We start from the raw sequence: 23,987 nt of genomic DNA on the forward strand, positions 1-23,987 counted from the left end.
CTTCCAAGCTGGTGGTAGCTTTTCAACAATAGCAGCCACTTAGAATGATTCGCTCAAAGTCATCCCCTCACTGTGAATCTCGTGAAGAATCACTTGGAGCTCTTGAACTTGGCTGATAACCGGCTTTGAATACACCATTTTAAAGTCCAGAAAGCGGCCAACAAGAAAATTCTTGGCCCCGGCATCCTCGGTTTTGTACTTTCTGTCAAGGGATTCCCACGGCCCTTTAGTCGTTTTCTTTTCGCAAAACACGTTGTAGAGCGAATCGGTCAATCCGTTTAGCACATAGTTTCGGCATAAGAAATCAGAATGATTCCATGCCTCCACAGCACTAACAGATTCAACATCTCCCTCACCCTCCTCGAGTTTAGAAGCATCCTCAGACAGGAATCTGGCCAGGTTCAGCATCGTCAAGTAGAACAACATCTTCTGCTGCCACCTTTTGAAGTCCACACCAGTGAACTTTTCAGGCTTTTCACCGTGACTGGCTGAGACAGCAACCGCAGCAGCACGTGGGGTAACATGAGGGACAACTTGAGCCACAGTAGGGACAATATAACCAGTTTCCCTTTGCACACTGGTTTCAGCAGCCATATCTGAAACAAACCACGTAATGAGTATTTTGTTTTAAGTTTGTTAGAAAAATTGCTAAAAACAGTAGCGTAGAAACGAACTTGTAGGGATAAAGCAATAACCGAAACAAGTGTGATGTTTACAATATGACTATTGTGTAAAAAAAAGCAAAACCAAACCGATGCCTGTAGCATGTACAATTTCTTTAAAATAGATTTGCCCTCTCCGGTATGTGATTCGAGGTTTCAGCGGACGTCTGTTTCCCATGATACAACGGAACAATCAGCAGTGACTTAGCACGAGACACTACTAAGACGAACATAAAACGTACCTTTACTTTATCACCGGGATTTAACGGAGGTCAAATGGAAAGATAACAATATGTAATGCAAGAGAGTGCTTGAAAGAGATAAAATTTTCATGTGTATGAAATAAGGAAATGAACACACTATTTATAAGCCTCAAAATGCACACCAAGAGTCATGCAAGATTAATTAACTCAATTAATCTTCCCATTAACTCAAGAATATGAAGAGCCAAAACTCTTCAATTAACTCAAGAATGTGAAGATCCAAAAGACACTCCAACATTCATGAGACATAATTTTTTATTCAACATCTAAATTTTATTAAAATTACCAACACATCCATTATAAAACTCCCTCCATGAAGGCTCAAGTGCCCGTATGTGCTCAAAAATCTATAAACAGAGGAGAATCATCATAATTCAAGGCACACGTACATTTTTCATGCTTAAACTATCTAACTTTCATAGAATATTTTGAAATGTTTTCTGAATTGATTGTCATAGTATTTGCACTGAGCAACCCTCGATGCCTCTTATGTTTGTTCGTGACGTATGTAACAACCCACAAAGTTTGCTATCAACCAACTACTTGGACCCATTTACGAGCTAGTCAGATCTTTATTCAGTCTACGATTACGATCCAGTCAGATCTTCCTAACCCTGTCTAAATAATTTCAGCATTACATTGTTTGGCTAAATCAATAATCCCTAATATTTTATTTCTGAAGATGAATAATTTTTTACTTAAAAATAATTTTTAATTTATTTTACGGTTATGAGAATGGGGCTGGGGTTTAAAAAACCTAAGGATTATGTGATTCGGAGGAGATTGTATGCATATATATATATATATATAATATTTATTATTTGGGAAAAGCTTTTTAAATCCCCAGCCCCATTCTCATAACCCTAATCCGCGTATATTCTGTCTTCCCTCTCTTCCCCAAGCCGCCGGCACCAATTTCTCTTGCTCTTTCGCTTCGTTTATCTCCGAATTTGCTACTAATTTCCATTCCCCTTAGTTTAATTCTGAAGTTCTTTGATTTTCATGGCGCCAGTAGACATTCCCGTGCCGCATCCGAGCCAGATCCCAGTTGCCTCCGCCTCGGGTGCCAATTCGAACCCTCCGTCAAACAATTTGTGGATAGGGAATGTTTCGTTGTCAGTAACCGAAGCAGAGTTAAAGGCGCTACTCGAGAAGAACGGAAAAGTGGACAGCTTGACGCTGTACCCATCTCGGAACTACGCGTTCGTGTATTTCCGAGAGATTGAGAGTGCTGTGGCCGCCAAGCAAGGCCTTCAGGGTTACGTTCTTCATGGGAATCCGTTGAAAATTGAGTTCGCGAAATCGGTTGGTTTTTGTGTTGATATTTTATTGTCTGTCCGATTCTTTCACATTTGGTTTTCATTAATCGATATCGATGTATGTTGTTTTTGTTTAAATCTCTGTTCATATCAATTATGTTTATTTCTCACGTCGTTGTGGATGTTAATCTAAATGTAGCAAGGGGATTTGGGTTATTTTTCTGTCTTCTAGTATTTCAAGTTAATATGGAATTTTTGGGGAACTTGAGGGTTCTATTTGGTCTCAAAATCTTTGTCTACGTTGAAAATTTAAGACCTATGTTATGAGGAACAACGAATTAAGACTTTTGGAATTGCATAGATATGCTAAAATCGTTTTCCTTGTCGATTGATTTTTTCATATTTAAAGATCAAATATTCGAGATCTATAAGTTCACACTTTTTCATCGATTCACCTAATATGATATTTAACTTTGTTATCTCGGCCAAAACTGTTATCTCGTTGGCAGACATTTGTTAGTTACTCTGCGAGGCGATTAGAACTGTATGATACTTAAAATCCAGGCTGCAGATATTTGAATCAACAAACATCGTTATAGTTTTCAAACAAGCTACAGTCCCAAGAGAGTTGGACTTGGCTACCAAATCTTTCTTCCCAATTGTGGGGCATTATAATGTATGTTCCAGTTAACCGAAAACAAAAAGCCTTAGTTACCCGATGAAAGCTTAATTCATAATAACTCAATAGTCAATACTCAATGCCAAGTGAATTTTTTAGTTGCTTTGTCCTATCTTCATAATCTCGAAATAAATTCATTGGAGATTCAATTCAAAGTTTGGAAAAGAAACTCCAGAATTCTGTTGACACTGTTTCGGAACAAATTAAACCATGAATGATGAATAACCTTACCAAACCAAACCTAATTGTGGTTTGCTTTGGTTGTATAATTGATTTAAGATTTTTTTGTCAAATTAAATATTTTTTATTATTGCTAAGTGTAATTTAAATTTTTTGATCTAGTTATTATAAATGCACAATAATTTTAAGATTTTTTTGTCAAATTAAATATTCTTTATTATTGCTCAATGTAATTTAATTTTTTTAATATAGCTATTGCAAACAGAGCCGATATATGATCAAGAATCAAAATATTTAACTATACAAATATTAGCATAAGTTTCATATGAAAGTTATATCCATATATATCTTCAGAATAATTTACTTTATTAAAAAAATACTCGATGTTATCATTTACCTATATTATATACAAATCTCTCTCAGAAAGAGTAAAAACAGACTTTAGAAACTGATAAAAATCAATGAAACTATTTTTTTGTATGATATTTTGGCATGTAATATTATCATTTTAGCCACATATTAATATTACTTTCTATACTATATTCTAAAAGCAAATTCATCACGGTGATAATATTTGTAACAAGAAATGTTGCAGAAGATATTGATCTGGTTTAAGTGCGTATGTAAAAAGAGATTTTTCTAGAAAATAATTGGATTGGTTCAGTTTTTTTTTGATTTTTTCATCCAAATCTTAAACCAAACTAATATTTTTGGTTTGGTTTTTGAAACCAATTCAAATGATGATTGTATAAAAACCAAATCAGGCTGTGCAGGTTTTTTGGTTTCTATTTGAATGGGTTCGATTCGGTTTGTCAATACCCTGTGTTCACTACATGGAACATAAATTGAGGGCCCTATAGTGATGTAATGAAATACACTTTGAAACAAAAAATGTTCGTTGGTGACATGTAGCCATTACAAATTCCACAACCTCATCTTCCGATGCAAATGCACTATGGAGGACAGAATCACGAGATGTTTGAAAATACAAATTCATCATAGTTAATTATGTTCAGCCCCCTGTAAAACTCCATGAGAGATAGTGGTTGGCATTACCTCAAAAAAACTTGGCATGACATTAGTAGGAAGTAACAACTAACAAATTGAGGTGTTGAATTTTAAAAAAGTTCTGGGAGACATGGAAAGGTGGTGGTTGTTTTGTGATTCAATTGTTAAGTGATTTCTGAAGAGTGGAGAAGGCACAAAATTCTTGCAGCCTTGGAAGTTATGTAAAATCACTTGGACCCTTAATATACAATTATAAGACAATGTAACCTATGATGGAGATGCAAATGACTTATGAGAACTGTCAAAATACAAATAATGATAACACTAATTGACTAGCAATGATCAATGCTATTTTTTTTGTTGAAATAGTGCATTTGAAGCTGTTATAACTCTTCAACCTTTCTCCTTTTCCTTTAGGCCAAAGCTTCGTGCTTAATCTTCGTTAATAATGTATTTACTGGATGCACAATTACTCACTTGTGACTTGCCAATCTTCTGTATATAATGGTATCAAATAACTAGCACACTTAGCATTGGGAAAGATACTGTAGAATTTGTAGCGGCTACATTTTGGTCATGAACATTGTATATTTCAAAAGGGTATTGCATTACATCATTATAATTCATGTACTCAAGATACATTCCATGTGGTTAAAGGTAGGGGGTATTCAGGAACCGAACCGAACCGAACCAAAAATCAAGCCAAACTACACAATTTGGATTGTTTGTAAACAATTCCTGGTACTTAAGTTTTGACTTAATGATATCAGTAGAAAACTTTATGCGATAACTTTGTGACTGCTACAATGATAAATGTTCTCTGAACCTGTAATTTTCTTAGATAAGTACTATCTAGATCCTATCTGCAAGAAAATTATTGAATCTTGCCCTTTATTCCCCTCGTTTGTGGTTTAGCTGATTTTTTCCTCTGTTTCTTGTTCTTATATCTGGGTAATCGTATTCATTTTTTATTTTTTTATCAATCTTGTTTTCAGGCCAAGCCATGTAAGAGTCTGTGGGTGGCTGGAATTAGCCAATCCATTTCCAAGGAAGAATTGGAGAAAGAGTTCCTCAGATTTGGAAAATTACAAGAATTCAGGTTTCTCAGGGATCGAAATACTGCCTATGTTGATTATGTTACCTTGGAAGATGCTGCAAAGGCATTGAAGGGTATGAATGGGAAACAAATTGGTGGAGATCATCTGCGCGTGGATTATCTTAGGTCGCATTCCTCCAAAAGAGTAAGCTGATGTTTTCAATGATTGGTTCAGCAATTATTAGGACCCCTCATGTTTTTTATTGCAAAATTCCCAGGTTTAGTTGTGTGATAATTTGTGGTCTGAGTACTGATTTTTTCTCATGTGTGGGATTTTATGGAGTCCACAGAATGACAATTTTTTCAACATCAAATTGACTACATAATCAGATTTTTTAAGTCCTACCGATGATGTAAATTTGCATGATTTTCATCTTGATGTTATCCCCTGCTTATTGCCAGGGAATAAACTCAAGATCCTAGTTCATTGCCTTATATAAAATGTGAAATGATATTTATCTTGTATATTTCTACTTCAGTTCCTTTGCTCCCGAAGTCTTGTAAATTTTTTTTACCCTTTCTCTACTTAACAGTTCTTATTTTTTATTTTTGTCTTCAAAATGAGACAGGAGCAAGGTCCAGATAGCCAGTTTCCAAATAGGAGCATGGGGCCTTCTGATTTTCGTTGGATGACACAAAGTCCCTTGAAGAATTATTCTGAGCCAAGTATTGTTGGATCGAAACGGCAAAATGTAATTACCAAGTCCAATGACTATTTTCTTTATTGTGAGAATCTCATCGTCACTTAATATCTTAAAATATCTGAAGTTCAGTGACAATAATTTGGGTACTCCTATTATCATTCTTGAGTAACAATACTGTGTGTGGTAGTGATTGTTCTTTTGTTGAATTTTTGTGGACAATTTTTTTTCATGTCTATCCACTGTATGTACCATTGCCATGTCAACATTCTAAGTGATCTACATTATTTAATTTAATTCCTTGTTTTTATTGTTGCAGTTCCTTTCAGCAGGACCGCAAAATGGAAACTCGCAGCCAACTAGCATTTTGAGAATAAGCTATCCTCCTTCGGCTATTGTTGAAGAGGATATGATTCATAACGCTATGATTCTGTTTGGGGAGATCGAGAGAATAAATACATTTGCAGACAGGAATGATGCATTTGTAGAATTTAGAAGCATTGAAGAAGCCAGACGTGCCAAAGAAGGACTGCAGGGAAAACTTTTTAATGATCCTAGAATTTCTATTGAGTATTTCAGCGGCGAGCGTGGTCCTGAAAATGATTACATCCCTCATTATCCTGGAGTTGAAGGACAGCTTAGAGAATTTCCATTTCAGCCTGTTCGGATGGGCATACCTGGCCTTAACCATCCTGTAATACCTATCAATAATCCTGGACATCAACCATTGAGACCACTCCTAGGTCCTCATGGACCTTTTGACCCAGCACTTCCGGGCCCAGAATTTAGTGACTCGGCTCCGGTTCATAAATTACAGAATCTTACTCAAACACCGATGGGGGTACCAAATTGGAGAAGATCATCTCCCACATCTGGGATAATCTCCTCGCCTCCAGCAGGTTTGAATTTACCAAACAGATCAACTTCTGCTGCATGGAAAGATTTTGATGATAGCCAACATAGAGAATCTAAAAGGCCAAGGTCTAATGCTGCTTTACCTTTTGCAAGAGTGGAAAATCTAGGTGCATTTGACGAACAATATGGGATGATTTCACTGAGTAGTGGTGGAGCATCTGGTTCTTTAACCAGGGTAAGTCGAGTGGGGCAACGTCGTGCTGAGAGTGACTGCATATGGAGGGGGATCATTGCCAAGGGTGGAACGCTTGTTTGTCATGCTCGATGTGTTTCTATTGGAGAAGGGCTTGGTGCTGATATGTAAGTATAGTATCTGAATTAACCAACTGCAATTTCTTTGACTAAAGTTAGTGTTTGTCAACTAGAAAGGATTCAATTTGAAATACTTGAACATAATTTGCTTTACTGGATACTTTATATATACATTGATGGATGTTAACATCTCAATTTAATACTGAATATTCTTTCTTGCAGTCCTGAGGTGGTTAACTGTTCCGCACGAACTGGATTGGATTTATTGAGCAAACATTATGATGAAGCTATTGGGTTTAATATAGTTTTCTTCTTACCCGACAGTGAAGAGGATTTTGCCCCATATACAGAGTTTCTGAGGTATCTGGGTTCAAATGACAGGGCTGGGGTAGCGAAGTTTGATAATGGCGCTACTTTATTTTTAGTGCCTCCATCTGATTTTCTCACTCAAGTTCTCAAAGTTTCTGGGCCAGAGCGCCTTTATGGAGTACTTCTAAAGTTTCCTCAACCAGTCCCTAGTAATGCATCTGTGAATCCCCAATCAATCCAGCCTCATTATGTGAATACGCACAAAACTTCTTCCTTGCAGCAAGGATATAGTGCTATGCCTCGGATGGAAAGGTCTTTGCCTGTGGATTATTCCGGAGTTTTTCCCGAGGATTCAAAAGTACCTCTGAAACCTCCGGCTTCTATGACCAGCAATTCATTCGCTTCACCCTCTGTTCCACCCACCACAATAGTTTCTCAAGCTGGTTTAGCTTTGACGCCAGAACTTATTGCTACTTTAAATTCGTTGCGATCAGCTACTAGTTCTTCTGGTTCACAAATTGTATCATTACCCCAGTCAACCTCTATGCTGGGACCTGCATCAAAGCTTTCTAGTGGTCCAAACATGGATGTTATGCAGTGGAAGCAAGAACTTCATGCCCTAGAGCACATTGTTCAGCCTGCGCGACATATAGGTAGCCAGATCAACTCCCAACTGCAACATGTACCACAGACTCACTCTCAAACAGTTTCAGATATGACTAGCCATTTTCATCAACCGATCAGCTCGTACAGCCAAATGCATGAGCACATCGGTTTTCCATCTCAAGGAGCAGTTTTATCTAAATCAATGATTCCTGTAATTCCACCGAAAGGTGGAATAGTTACAGTTTCACAAGAGATTAACCAGCGATATCAACAAGGAAGTTCTCAGGAGATTTTGAGGGGTCATGGCATAGATTATGGAACAGATGCTTTAGGGTTCTATAGTTCGTCTGTTGTTCAGCAACCGACATATCCTATGGCGTTACCAAATCAGGCTCATGGTAATGATGTCACACAGACACAGCCCTACATGCCCGAGGCTTCCGGTATTGGCCTAACACATAAAGACCAACATCTTCAGACTGCTTCATATGGGGCAGTTCTGGAAAGTACTGAAACTGAGGCTGATAAAAATGAGCGGTACAAGACGACACTGTTATTTGCAGCCAATCTTCTCTCTCGGATAAACCAACCATCTGGTAATCAACCTGGGCAGGGTGGTGGGAGTAATTGATCATTTATCTTCCTCCAGGTAACTACACGCTCTGAACTCAAATGCTTTCTTGAATGTTTCGCTGCCTCTTTTTTTGAACATTAGTTTTCTTGAATCATGCCTAAGAGTTATGGTTTTTTTATTGTTTCTCTTTGTGCTGCTGCTTAGTTCAGGTTCATGTGAAATTTTCTAAATGCTAGCTTCATTGAGTTGCACCTGTGATGGTGGTAGGTTGCTTTAGAGGGAACTAATAGGCATTTATCGATATTTGTAAGATGTATAATTTTGGGATAAAAAAGCTGCAGTAGCAATGCAGCCTTTAGATTGTGGACACTCATAGTGGTTGAATATTTAGCCCAGTATCTTACCTGTATTAATTCTGACTCGAGCTGGTTATTTGGATGGAGCATCTTCATTTATAGGTCAACATAATTTAATAGATCATTTTAATCTTAAATCAGATTTCTTTCATGCATGTAATGATTTGTGTGGCTATGTAACTTCAAGATTGTCCCTCCCAGCATTCTGCTTTATCAGAAACTTGAGATTGGCTAGTAACAGAATGAGTAGCAATTATTGTTCCCCTTTAGATTCTGTATAGTTGATCGAGACACTAGATGCGAGACCATAAAAATGGTACTGTATGGATTGATGTCCGTTATTTTTTTACCACATAGTGCTTGTGTACGCTGCCTGGATTCACGAGCTAGTTATGATTGAGATAGTTTTCTTATATGGTCGTTCTTAGTGTAGAGCTTGGGACAAAAAGTATAATGTGATGATTGGGTCGTTATTTTTCCATCAAGTGTTTTTTCTGTTGTGGTTTAAGAATCATTTCTGATATCATGAGACTGTTGTTCTAGTTTTGAATTTGTGCCATATGTTTCTGCTACTTGGATTTTCTTTTATATCTAGCACATGGCCGTGTCTTTATGAGTTTCGATTTTTGACTTGGAACAAAGTAAAAACTATAGGGCACGTGCTCCCCAGTTTGAATTCCATTTTTGAGTTTTGAAAAGAATCAGGAAGGAGGCATGCTCAAGCTGAGCCCCTGTCCAAAACCTATAGTCCACTGGTCAAATTTGTAGAATTCTTGAGCATAGGGGCTAATACTCTCATGTAGCATGCACTACTTGTGTGAGATGAAAAATGTCGTGCTGTAGAAGCGCCTTTTTGTGTAAGAGCCTTTCTGTTATGAGTGCTTTAAGGACAACAAGGTTGGGAACTAGTGTTTCTGGTATTTTTTGTAAGGTTATAGCTAATCTAGCTTGGTATTCTTGAAATTTCCTATAATAAATCCTGGCAAGGTGAGATAGTTGAGCTGAGTAGACGAGGACATGGGTTCTATGAACCTGAACCTGGTAGAGCTACTTTTCTGCCTCATACTTTACTTGCTTATTGTTTTTCTCCCCTTGCGTGATGCATTTATTGTTCTTTATTTTTACGCATTTGGCCAAAATACTTGTCTTTGTTAGCATTGTTCAGTTTCAGTGCTCATATTTTTATACTTGTGAGTTCCGATTTAACCTACTTGAACTACTTGTGGAAACATGTATCTACAATATTTGGCGTTAGTTAATTATATTCTCTCCTTTTCTTTGTTGAATTATATTTTACACACTCTAGGTATTGAACATTTGATAATAACTCGCACCAACATTGCGGAACCCTATACTTTAGTTATAGGCTGTGACTAGAGTTTTGTGAAAATGCAGCCCAATTCTATTAAAATATTTTCCTGGAAGTCCCAAGTATGGTGAAAAGTATAATATGAATTTAGCACAAACTAAAAGTATATTTATGAATGAAGGGCTCGAATACAAAACCAAAAGTATCTACACAAATACAAATTATACACAACAATCCATGATGGCTTCTATAATTGTTATGATGGGTGCACGGTACGATTAAAAGGACAAACGACCGAGCCCTTTTATTCGCAATCGATAGTGGCTACAAACCATGACTCAAAAACATACCGATGTCGTCAATCCTTGTTGGTTCATGTGATCGTGATCTCGATTGTATTTGGAAATAAAAACTAGTTTTCGTTTTAGTCTTGTGAACTAGGCAATTGTTAAGAGTGACTATTATCCGATTCGATTTTGGATTAGCTTGACCAAATTTCATTTCGAAAATTAGAGGTTTAGACACAAGAAGAAACTTGGGTAATGTTTGGTTTTATTTTCAAAATCATGTTATTGACTCCCCCTTGATAAAAACAGCACCAATTCCACCTCGTTTTCCAGAAAATACTCTCCTTTAAATTTCATTTTTTATGCATTACCCTTTCACCATGGTAAAAGATAACTCAGTATTTTTTTATATTTTAATTCAATAAATCATGCTTTCAAAATTTAAACTATACAACAAATTATCGGAAATCTGAATAACTCAACATATTTTACATATATGTGTCATATATACAGATTAAAACGGGTTTTCTCAAGAAAACGAAATTAATCATAGATTCTCAATTTAAGTTTTGATAATATGTTTTCCAGGTGGAGTTGGATCCAACCAAAGAAAACTATAATAATCCATTCGGAACACCATAGTGAATAATCGTCGATATACAAGAATGAGAAATGGGAAATCGTGTCGAGAGTATAACTAAAGTAATGTATATTATATACTTGCAAATTATATATTATTTCTGATACTGTTATTGCTACTTTTTGTGTGTGGAATCCTAGCTCCCATCTTTTTTCCCATTTCTAGTATAGTACCTTGACCTCGCTTACTCGTGTAAATGGATAATACAAAAATGACCAGTTTCTTAAACTTCGAGTGAAGTAATAATATCAGTTGAAATTTTATAGTGTTCCCTCTTTTAATAATAAATGAGCCCATGGGCATATGAGTAGTTGAAACCAGTGTTTTCAAATTCGATCCGACTGACCGGTGCGACGGTGAATCGGTATCATTTTAGTGATCAAGTTGGTCAAACTCAGTCAAGAACCAGTTGGATCAGCTATGAACAGGGATATCGGTTCAATCGGGTTTTGAATTTTTCTTTGGTTTTTTTTTTTTTGAAAAATTAATTTTCTTATTTTTAAAATCTTAAATTTAATATTTGATTATGTATATACATGATTATTTAGAATTTGGACTCGGTTTAAAATATTATTTTAGAAGAACTAGTGTTCATTGTTTTTGTTTTAAATAACATATAACTATAATTGATATTTTGATTATATATATATGGTAAATATATTTTTGTCTATATACATTTGTTAGGTTTTAAAATTTAAATATATTATTCATTATAAAATATGTATTAATATTTATATAATATAACAGTATTTCGATTTGATTGGTAGTACTTTTTTTTTTATGAGATATATCGGTTTAATAATCAGTCTGGTTATAAAAACACTGGTTGAAACGAGCAAGCTTAAGATTCCTTATTCATGAAATGCAAATTATATTGCCATTTCCTATGGTTATTTCTTTTGATAGTCGATAAACATAAATGCCTTGTGAGAGTGCGAGTGGCGTTAGAATTCAGTATGCACTGTCAAGAATCTGTTCCAACAAGTTTGAAACGATAGCTAATAGTTTTTGAAAGCGAAAGGGAAACTCTTGTTTGATCTCTGGAAATTTGTGGGTTTGATTTCTCGTGTCTGAGGTTGCTCGAGTTCATGGTTGACCCACTCGTGCCGCGAATTTTTGACGTCGGTTTCGCTTATGTTTCGAAGTCTCGGAGCATTCGTATTCACAACTCTAAGCAGCTAGCTTGACCAGATAATAGTTGGGACTAGGCACTTTTTATAGTCGCAGATGGCTTGCAAGTACAAGTATAATAATTTTATCAAAATCTTGGAAAGATTTTAAACTAAAGCTTTCGATTGAGCTGGAACTCAATATAGTTCACAAACTCAAGTTCGTATGGCACCCAAATCAGGCTGGTTCGACAAGTTTGCCGACCGGTTCGATCTATTAAAAAACCGCGGTTATGGGAGACTCACATATCAAACTACGATGGTCTCCTTTTTAAAAGATACAATTGGCTAATTAAGTGTAAATTTAGTCGAGTTGGAAATCTGGTGTAGACAAGTAATGTTCTGCTATAATTCTGTTCTCAGCACAGAGTTTATTTATCAACTCCCTATGAAATGCAATTCACAATAAATATAAACAAGCATATATATATATACACTATACTTTAAAATATATTTTTATTCTAAAAATAATAATAAAGAATTAATTAATTTAATAACAATATGTTATAATGGTGTATATATAAAATAGAAAATATGTGTGTTGTACAAAGTGTTTATTAGATTTTTATAATAATAAAGAGGTTTGTTTTATTTTTCTGAATAAATATAAATTTTTTAATTTTGCAGGGATAAGGAGATTTCGTACATAGGCAATCAAAAATCAATCATCCATCCATCCGAAGGGGTCGTCATCCACTTCCGATGACGATTTCTCCTTATTTTGGAATTAAGTTTTAACGACTCTTTCCTTTTTCTTTCCCCTTATTTTGGAATTAAGTTTTAACGACTCTTCCCTTTTTCTTCTATTCTCGTGTTTCTGTCAACTTCATGGCGTCGGCATTTGTTTCTATCAACTTTAATGACTCAGCTATGATACTGTGGATTTTTGAAAGACCCCTCCCTTGTTATTTAGTTATCAAGTGAGATGTTGGCTTTTATTATTTATGTTTTACTATAAACTTTACTCATCTTGATTTATTTCTTATTATTTTATTTTAGTATTTTTGAAAATTCAAGATATTCCCATATATTTTATTATACCCGAAATGTACGAGTAAAATTATTTAATACCATTACTCGAACAAATTACAAATAATTTTAAACACTGAGTAATTTTAAACCTGCTTCTTAACGTACAACTTATATTGATGTCATATCTAAGTACAACGTAAATATTGCAACGAAAAACGACTAAAATTGTACAAAAATAAATGCACGACACTAAAAATCGAAACTTAATTTGAAGTTTTAATCGTGAATAACTCAAATTTAAAATTTGATCATGATTAATTAATTGGTCAAGACCAAGGATCCTTTGACCCAGTGCCATTGTGCCAAAGGTGAGATCTCAAGATGCAAATGATATTAAGTTCAAATCTCAGAAATAATATTTAAACTATATAAAAAATTCCAGTGATCTATTTCATATATATATATATATATATAATTTAATTGGTCAATTAGATAAATTTGACTTGGTCAAAGAAGGCCAAGTCTTGCAAAATATCCGTACATAATAAAGATCAATTAACTAGTTAATTGTTTTTATAATTGAAATAATTATCTATACACACGATTATTTTCAAATTTTAATTTTTGTTCATATTTTTTTATTTGGAGATATTGTGATCTAATTTTTTTAAAATATATATTATAGGAAAATTTTAAGATAATGTAATTTAAGAAAACCCATAAATGCTTCATTTTCAGTTCACTCACCCTCGACAGGGACACTTCTCCCATTTTTCCGATCTGTAATGGAATGACCATGCAGAAATTCTTGTCCTGATAATTCTGCCGATATTTCTTCAATTAATTTTGCGAAATTGATCGCATGAAGAGCCTGGAATTGAAGCTCTCGTGCCTTAATTTTCTCAGGTATGGAGTTTTTTCTGCTCAATTGATTTCGCTCACTTTTCTTATTTTTAATCTGTGGCCAAGATAAATTAAATCCCTGATGAGGGGACCGAAGTATTAATTGGAGGGTGGCTACAATTTTCGGTTTTTTTTTTTGACAGGATGAATATGGCGTTGTCCTGAATGGTTAATTTAATTTTTTTTTTTGTGGCTTGATTTCTTCTCGGTTCTTGAAATCATGCAAAATGAGAAAATGTTGGTTCTTTTGGGTTCGTTTGAGTTCTGTCGCAATGAAATTGCGTATGAAACAAAAATTTGCTACTGAAAGAGTGAATAACTCGTGTTTTCATAGCACGGATCTTCCCCTATACCGGGTTGTTTTGGACTGTTTAACTGGCTGAAGTTCCACCTCTTTCCTCTTGTCAATAGCACTAGATCTAGAAAAAATTAATCCTTCCTGCATTTATTTTGAGCTATGCGAGTCGATCTCAGACATATTCAGTTGTAATATATAATTGATCATTCTGATTTCTTATGCTTCATCAGTATGTTGTTCATCTGAGACTAGAGAGGGAATCGTTTTCAACTACCACTATCTGGAGAATCGGGGTAATGATGGATATGGCTTCGAAACTGAAGCGCGGTCTATCCCGCCAATTCTCTGCAGGGGTCCATGAAGAAGAGTGGGAAATACAGTTTCGGGCGGCAGAGTTCTCTCGACCCGAGACGGAACAATTTCCGGTTCACCATTGGGAGGCAGTCATCGATGGATCCCATAAGGCGGAGCCCACTGGAAGATGACCCCGGTGATGAATTGAGAGTGCCAGAGAATCTCAATTACACTATGCAGCTTCTATCCATGGCAAGCAAAGGTGATGTGAGCGCGGTGCAGGATTTGTTGGATGAAGGGATTGATGTCAACAGCATTGATTTGGATGGGAGAACTGCCTTGCATATTGCATCATGTGAGGGTCATTTAGAGGTTGTCAAGCTTTTGCTTAGTAGGAAAGCGAATATTGATGCTCGAGACCGGTGGGGAAGCACGGTAGATTCTGTTATTTTCTCATAGTTGATGTCTGTTTTGATTTTGTTCACTTGTCCCTTGCATTCTGTTGCTAAAAATATTTACTTCTAGGTGCTACTTTTGAGCTAAGATTCAGTTATTGATTCTTCTTTGGATGATCTAGTTCCTCTGCAGTTGTATTGTAATTTTGTCATTTGTAGCATGTCCATAAGACATCGAAAAATGGTCTACAGTTTGATAGAATTCCATGAAAGGATTGTTATTGTCTTTGTCTGGTTCAGGAACTTATGTAGGTTGCAAAAAACTAATAAGTAGATCGGTGGTCAACGGGTGGAAGGGGTTAAAAGAATGATAGTTCTATTATTTACTAGCCTCTCTTTAGGAGGTTGCCGAAAGATGTAAGATTAGAGCTGATAAATTTTTCATTGCAAATTTGTAATGAATAAAGCTAAAAGTTGTTTCGTACGTCCTCGGTAATTAACATACGTGCACCCTCATAATTGTGAACTTATAACTGTCCTATAGCAGTATTTTACTTGGGCAGGTTTTGAGATTAGACGAGCCATGGAATACTTTTATTCAAAGATTCATCATTCTACTGTTTCCTTTGTGTTCCTTTGACCAAAACCTGTCAAAATTAGGTGTATTTATGCTGCAGGATAAATTATCGTCGGTGATTGATTTCAACTCGTGTTCATCAATAAATTCATTTCATTTCCAAAACTCTGCATTTTGGTTAGATTTTTAATTTTTAACAATGACAGGCAGCTGCTGATGCCAAATATTATGGAAACACTGAAGTTTATGAGTTTTTGAAGTCTCGTGGGGCCAAATTACCAGTAAGTGTGAACTCTTTTCACTTTTACTGGGAACTTCTTGCTTATAAGCTTATTCTCTGGACAATAACTGACATTTACAATGCTTTATTTTTCTAGAAAGCCAAAAAGACCCCAATGGCTGTTGCAAATCCTCGTGAAGTTCCGGAGTATGAGCTTAATCCATTGGATATTCAAATTCGGAAAAGTGATGGTATCTCAAAGGTATGACCAATTTCTTTCACTGCCATGTGTAGTAAACCATAGGAAAAACACAAAGAATGTGTTGTGCAGAATATTTTTCACATGAGCAAATACCTTTCCTTAATGCAATAGGTCTAGTATCTGTAACATCAAGGTCAATTACAGGAGATTATTAGATTCATCATTAAAATCAGCCATACCTTGTGTATTTTCACTTCGTGTGAGCTTTTCCGTAGAAGAGTAATGACCATGCTGTTGGGCTTCTGTATGTGGTGTTTCGTGCGAGAATAAACCAACAAAGGCTTAAGAGGCTCTAATTGTGATTGTGCTTGTCTAGGAGGCTCTGATACCAGTGTAGTAAACCGTAGGAAAAGCACAAAGGATGTGTTGCGCAGAATCTTATTCACTAATTAATGAAAAACTGATACAATAGGTTTAATTTATAAAGACCTAGTTTACTCAATCTAGGAGTCCTATCTCTAGGGAAATAAGGAGATTTAAATGATTAAAACACAAATACTCTATCCTAAACTCTAGTTATTCGGATAATACGAACACTTCAACACTATGAAATTGTTAACTAAAGGATATGCAGTTTCATGTTATATTGATTGAAGTTCTGTATTATTGTAGGTTCCTTAATTCCAATAGTTAATTAATGAATCAGTTATGTGTCGTTTCAAGTTCTCAATGTTGAAAACATGCAAATGTTATTTATGGAAAAAAAGATAAACGACTTGTATGTATTTATTTACTTTTATATTATTTGCTCTGCAAACTTCAGTTGGTTCAGCATTAAAATATAAGGTGTTTGTTTTCCTTGGACAGGGATTATATCAAGTTGCAAAATGGAATGGCACAAAAGTTTCTGTGAAGATACTTGACAAAGACTGCCATTCAGTTCCTGAATGCATGTACATATGCTTACTTTGTTTTATCCATTTCATTATCGAAACTTCTAGTTCAGTCTTTTAACAATATTTTTACACCTTTCTGTATCGATCAACAGAGCTCTCAAATTATGAAGAATGTTACTAGGGGATTAAGCATCTTCAGTTGCGCTAATTACATCACTTTTGAAATAACATAGCTTCATGTAATTTTTTCTTCAAAATTACACTCTGCTAATGCTGGAAACTGCAGTTTCTTAGTGGTAGGCAATATTGGCACATGGCGCTGAAAACATGTCATATATTTAAGTTAATCATTAAATAAATTCTCAAAAATGAAACTTTTGAAATATTTATTTGTTGGGAGAATGTAGCTGTATTTCTTCATCATTTTAGTAAAAGAAATGTTGTTTAGAAAACTGATGGAAAGCATGTTGCATAGCAAAGGCCCACACAGTTTTCTATTAACTGTATACAACCAGGAATGAGATAAGGAGTTATGTTTCATACATTTGTAACTGTGTCCATATGGAAAAGAAAACAAAGGCCCGTGTAGTTTTTTATTAACTGGATACAACCAGGTATGAGATAAGGAGTTATGTTTTATACATCTGTAACCATATCCCTATGGAAAAGTTCACCAAAATTACTGCAGTTGATAATGAAACTTGCGTTAAGTAATTGTGATATGCCAAAGCCAGATGAAAGAATGGCTTTATTTTATCCATCTTCTCGAAGTTCTCAACATCTAAGGATAAATTGATTTTGTGGCTTCAGGTGCTTTTAAAGAAGATCCTTTTGTATTTTGTGTGAGGAATAAATGCTTTTATGTTTATCGACAAGCAGATATTAAAGTGCTATCAGAATTTTCAACAAAAAAATATACTGGTCTAGTAGAACATTGTTTAGATGCCTAGAAGCTTGCTGTTATATAATTGATCAGTCCTTGGCTGGGCTTCTGTTTTGAAATGTGTCGAGATCTTACTTATTTTTCATGCTGATTTAAATTCTCTGGACTTATTTTGTAAGCATTTGTTGCAGAACCGCATTCAATCATGAGTTAACTTTATTAGAAAAGGTTCGTCATCCAAACGTGGTTCAGTTTGTTGGAGCTGTCACCCAGAATGTTCCTATGATGATTGTTTTGGAGTGTCATTCCAACAGAGTAATAACCTCTATCTCTCCTCACGTCATCTATCTACGTATGGTTCTGCATAATCATGATTTTGTTTGCCTGAATGGAAATCAATCCTTCCTTGACGTATTTTTATGCTTTGCATCCTTGACCAGTTTAATGGTCAATCGCGGAAAATATTTATTTCTACGCTGAACATTTCTCATGTTTGCTGCCCACTTTCAGGGGGACTTAGCTAGTTACCTTAGAAAAAAAGGACGTCTTTCTCCATCCAAAGTGTTGAGATTTGCACTCGAAATAGCCAGGTAAGTTCAAGTTTTCAAAATTTTTTAAAAGCAATTCTACAGTATTTATAACATACAACTTGATTTCTGATTGAATTCAGTTTAGACAGTTTAGACCAAACTGTACTAACCAAATAGTAATACAAGAAAACCAAACCAAAGTGAAATATAATGGATTGATTTTTTGGACGAGGCATTTAAAAAATCGAAAACTAGGAAACCAAACTGAAGTTTAATAAAATCCAACCGAACCGACCGTTGCACACCCCATTCCTTGGGCTAAGATTTTTTCTTCCTTTCAAGTTTGAAATATTTGATAGGCTTGCATTTGCATTTTTTGATGAGGAGTTCTTTTCTGTAACTTTTTCTGAAAACAAGGCATGTATTCCTGCCAGTAAAATTTATTGTGACATCTGCCTGGTCAGATTGAGTTGGGGAATTTCCAGTCTCAATAAAATTTATGGAATTCTTCCAGGCAGATTTGACAAGGATGAAGCTACAGTAGGACAAGATTTTGCGTTGGATTGCTTATTTGGATGATTTATGGACTGTTTAGGTGGAGAAATTTCCCAAGGCTGAGAGGAGTTATGGGCTGGGGACTCATGATGGCCCGAGCTAGGAGTCCCCAAAATTAATGTGGCCTGGTTGGATTTCCTTAGAATGTTTAAGTTGGGCCTGGCCTGACCAAAAGCTGGTCTTGCTTTATCATCTCACAAGAAGGATCGTCACTGGTTGAATTGATTGGCCCAGCCTCGGCTGTAGGACTCATCTACGGGGCCTGGCACAAAGCAGAAAATTGCAGATTTCAGCTGGCCTTCGCCATGCTCACACCTGGACTTTCAAAGGTCTCAGCATTGGGCCAAAGGCTAGAGGAATCTACCTGAATATCCTAAAGTAATTGGAAGTAAATGAGTATTTACATGTAAATACAATGCAAATGGAGACATTGGGAGGTATAAGGCCAGAGTGGTTGCATAAGGATTTAAAATCTGAACATCATGTTGTCTTCTTATCTTGTACCGCAAATCAAAATTGGGAACTCCAACTAGCTGGACCTTGACAATACTTTCTTAAATAATAAGTTGGAGCAGGAAATGTATACGAAATTCCTCCAGAATTTGAGCATGAAGAAGAAAATCAGAGATGTGTAAATTGAATAAGCTCTATATGTTTTCAAACAATCTTCATAAACCAACTTTAAGATATTTCGTACCACACCGTCTCGACTTGGAAACAGGCAAGGTTTGCAGATCATATGGTCTTCATCAAAATGGGACACATGATGGGAATTCATCTAATTGTTTGTGGGATGATAATTACCATAGTTGGAGGTAATGTATGCCAACTTCGAATGCTCAAGCAGCAGTTGAAAGCAAAATTTGTGGTGAATGATTTGGTTGAGTTAAAGTATTTCCTAGGTATGGAAATTTCAAGATGTAGGATTACATTTTATCTATTTATTAAAACGCACAATCTTGACTTAAGGAAATGGAAAAATTGGATGGGAATCAGTGGGAATACATACATTTACAAAAGTTAGAAGTGGAATTCCAAAATCCCCCGATAGACAGAGAAACTATTGGCAGCTAGTTTCATGATTTATTCTGTATATATCACATAAACAGACATTTTTTATGCCACAAGTGTAATGACCCAAGTCATTTTTTCTCCAACCTAACAGCACCTATTTTCCATAAGGTAGGTCATGAAGTATCTAGAAATCCTCCAAGCAGAGGACTGATGTCCAGAAAAAATGAAAAGCGAGTATCAAAGCCTTTGAAGATGCAGATTATACTGGACTGTGGAAACTGGATAATGCACAAAGTTCTGTTGAAATTATGTTACTCTGAGGAACAAACACTTGCAAATGGTAGTTCTGAAGTAGAAGTATTTCCTAGGAGTGATTTGGTTGAAAAATTAATTCGCGATCTACAAATGCAATCTCTATTATATGGTGTTAAATAAATTTCTTATGATCATTATAATGATCAATTGAAATATGTTAGAATTGGTAGGAGCTTTATCATACACGACACGAAGAGGCTGGCACTGATTGATGTTGCATTCCTATATTGAGGAAGCATACATACACACGAAGATATTGATGAAGAACCATATTTGAATTCCTACAATAGACAAGCTGGGAAAGTATATCTGCTTCTGGAAGTTAGAGGAGCGTTGACGGTGGTTACATCTATTTGTGGGTTATTTTTAATTATCATAGACGAATCATTTTCCTTTTTGATAGGAAATTTTTGGGAGTAGATGTACTTAATTTTATTCATTTTAGGTAGATGAAGATAAAGCAATCTACTCCGTATAAATAGCTGCTTACTTGAGTTGAGTAGATAAACTAGTTTTATTCTTTCATGGACTCTCATTTAATTAACCAGCCTGGTATTCTTTTTTCCTCTTGTCTTCATAAATCATATTTAATTCCAGTCTAATTGCATGTTGAAATCCTGCATGATGTTTTCCTCAACAGGGGTATGAATTACCTCCACGAATGCAAGCCGGAACCGATCATCCATTGCGAGTTGAAGCCAAAGTAAGACAACTAGATGCTTAAGTATTGATTGTTGTCAATATATTTAATTGGGTGTTTTGGTTGAATAACAATATTTAACATTTCGGTAAGGTTCCAGAAATATTTTGCTGGATTCAGGAGGACTGGTGAAGGTTGCAGGGTTTGGCGTCATTCAGTTATCAACTATTTCATCTAAAAAAGTAAAATTATTGCGACCTGATGCCATCGATCGTTCAAGTGAGTGCACATAAAATAAATGTAAAATGTTAATTAAAATTATTAGAGTCCGATATGGTTGTCCTTTCTGTTCATTGTATCATAGCACCAAGGAATTTAATTTCCTGATCATGCATTTGTAGGCTAGTCATTATTTGTATATTACAATATGATTGCAACCCTTCTTCCTCGAATATTAAATGCAGATCTCTACATTGCACCTGAAATTTATAAAGATGAAATATTTGACCGAAGTGTGGATGTCCACTCTTTTGGTCTCATATTGTATGAGGTGAATTTCATGTGTGTTATTTGTTTTTGCCAGTTCATTACTGTTATTCCTTAATAACTGTTACGTGTTTTACCCCCTTCTGGTTTGGTCTTTATTTTTAGATGATGGAAGGTGCACCACTATTTGTCTCCAAATCTCCAGAGGAGGCTGCTAGGTTAATTTGCTTAGATGAAATGAGACCGACATTCAAGTCAAAATTGAAATCTTCTCCCCCGGAGCTTAGAGAGTGAGTTGTTCTCTCTTAATGACTGTTAAGATGTGATAACAGAGAAGTTCTCTAGGCCTTAATTCATTGTGTCTAATTTTGAAATCAAGATGTGAAGGCTTCATTTGAACTAGTTTAAGAGATGACTGCTTTTGTCAAGTTATTTATTCTCTTTTCTAATTACTACAAGAACATTGTGCAATGGTAGTTCAGCCTCTATCAGTTGTTAGTTTTGAGGTATTAAATCGTGTTATCTGCCTTTCTAGCTTCTCAATTGAGGTTCATAAAATGTTCACATTATGTTCTCAAAGCTGAGGGTTTGGTTCCTTCGGAAAGAAAGGAACTCCAAGATAGTCTTGCTTCATTGTTGATATCCAGTAGAAAAATGTTTTGGTGTTAAGTCTACATGATAATATCCTAGTGCTGGCTGAAATAGCTTCACTTTTGAAATTTCTTTGAACTGTCATAATAAAAAACTACGGGACCAGTATCATTCGAGTTTGTGACCTCTAAGTGTGTCCGGTTGCCAGACTTCTGCTACCCTAAAATTGATATGGTTTAGAAGCTTTCCTGACTTGAAAATCCAGTGCTTTGTTTGGTTACCTTTCCGGGAAATACTTACATTTACTAGAAATACAAAGAAATGTACTTGTATTATTTTTTATTTCTTTCCGAGAAACTTGCGCACCTCCTTTTCACATTTCCTACTACAATTATTGTTTAATATTCAGCTTTTCGTTGTTACCAAATATATTTTATTTTTTGTATCATATCTAACACATTATATTCAATTTCATGATTGCAAAATAGTCACTTGATAGTTGAAAAACTAATATCCATCGCTTTCTGCCATAAGATGATATCTATAATAGAAAATGTCTCCTCATGAAAACGTATCTAATCATACCTTTTCCCAATTTATCGGAAATCCATTTCTAGGAAATAATTCAAAAATGGTGGAAACATAATCATAAACTTTTCGTTCACTTTTTCATATTATTTAGCTTAATCTTTTCCATTTTTGCATGATTCTATCATGTAATGGCTGAAGTTGAAGATGACATAAGGAATAATTTTTGATACATATGTAACTTACTCGGATAAATATTATTAAATTATGTTTGGATAGATAACAATGTAGATGATGGGTAGAGTGGAATTACCACAATGTTATATAACAAGTCTTTTTGGGAAGTAGTGAATAGTATAATAAAACATGATGACTGTGTTATGAATTGTACAAATTATGAAAAAATGTATTTTTGGGGGAAGAACTAAAAATAAGGTGATGTTAGTTGATTTACTTTTGGGGATGAAAACTGGTTTTCTTCAGAAAACCAAACATTTCCAAACATTTCTTTTATTATTATGGACAGAATCGAATGCTGAAGTGTTATCTTCCTAAGCTAGTTCTGTGACGTCATAGGTTGATTGAAGAATGTTGGCATCCAGATTGTGTTGTAAGGCCTACATTTTCCGAGATCATTGTACGAATAGATAAAATTGCAGTTAACTGTTCCAAACAAGGATGGTGGAAAGATACTTTCAAACTCCCCTGGTATGCACACTCTTTTCCTTCATGTCTTTGTTATTGGTTCACTTGTAATGACCTTTTCACTGTTATACATCTGCACTCCAAATTAAGTGAGCACTGCCAGGATTGTTAGTTTAACTCATAGTTAAAAGTAGAAAGCTCACTCATCTTGCCTTGGTGTCCATGTATCTTACACCTTACACTACAATGGTATTTGCAGCTTAGTATCCTTGGATAATCTGTCCGCTTCTGTGTGTAGAATTTTGTTGATTTTGAAGGCAAAGGTTCATCTTCTTTAATTTCAATAAGATCCCTTCTCCGGATCCATCCATCGCATGATAGAACACAGATATAGGGAACGTCTGAAAGAGTGAGAACGCATTTGAAAATCGATCTTGAACCCGGATAAATCTTATTCTTTGGTGATGCAAAGTTACTCATTATGGAAAAAGTAAATTTCTGAAAAATGAATTAAGCAGATGAACCTTTTCCTGCAATGCATTTTTCTCCGAGATTGAAATTTGATTTTGTGTTGTGTTTTATCTGCAGGAAATGAGAGGTGTCTTCTTTACAATAGAAGGGAAACATATAGCTATTGCCGTTAATAGATAATCGTGCATCTTAGGATGTCCATAGAAATCCGTTTGCTCATATTCTTGAAGCTTAATGTTGTATTATTAAGTTAGCTACTTTCGATACTTTTTATATATCATTAAAACACTCGTAAAATAAAATTAAAAATAAAAATAAAATTAAAAATAAAAATAAAATTAAAATTATAAATTTGTTTGTATAGTTG

The 23,987-nt window shown here is 35.2% G+C and overlaps 1 protein-coding gene and 1 pseudogene across 2 annotated transcripts; both read left to right on the forward strand.

Moving 5' to 3' along the window:
• The first annotated feature begins 1,761 nt into the window (after positions 1–1,761).
• Positions 1,762–13,097, forward strand: LOC142547501 (flowering time control protein FPA). 2 transcript variants are annotated; one of them, XM_075655835.1, is made up of 6 exons: positions 1,762–2,230; positions 5,047–5,292; positions 5,717–5,839; positions 6,108–7,003; positions 7,178–8,519; positions 12,833–13,097. In XM_075655835.1, the coding sequence occupies exons 1-5, from the start codon at positions 1,928–1,930 to the stop codon at positions 8,499–8,501; spliced, it is 2,892 nt and encodes a 963-aa protein (XP_075511950.1). In that variant the 5' UTR covers positions 1,762–1,927; the 3' UTR covers positions 8,502–8,519; positions 12,833–13,097. The 2 variants fall into 2 exon arrangements, with proteins under 2 accessions (XP_075511950.1, XP_075511948.1); XM_075655833.1 differs by lacking the exon at positions 12,833–13,097 and having other exon boundaries at positions 7,178–9,312.
• Positions 13,098–14,610: 1,513 nt separating this feature from the next.
• LOC142547502 (integrin-linked protein kinase 1-like) lies at positions 14,611–23,893 on the forward strand (annotated as a pseudogene).
• The last annotated feature ends 94 nt before the right edge of the window (positions 23,894–23,987 follow it).

This window comes from Primulina tabacum, chromosome 5, assembly GCF_025594145.1.
Source record: "Primulina tabacum isolate GXHZ01 chromosome 5, ASM2559414v2, whole genome shotgun sequence".
NCBI classification, from domain to species: Eukaryota; Viridiplantae; Streptophyta; class Magnoliopsida; order Lamiales; family Gesneriaceae; genus Primulina; species Primulina tabacum.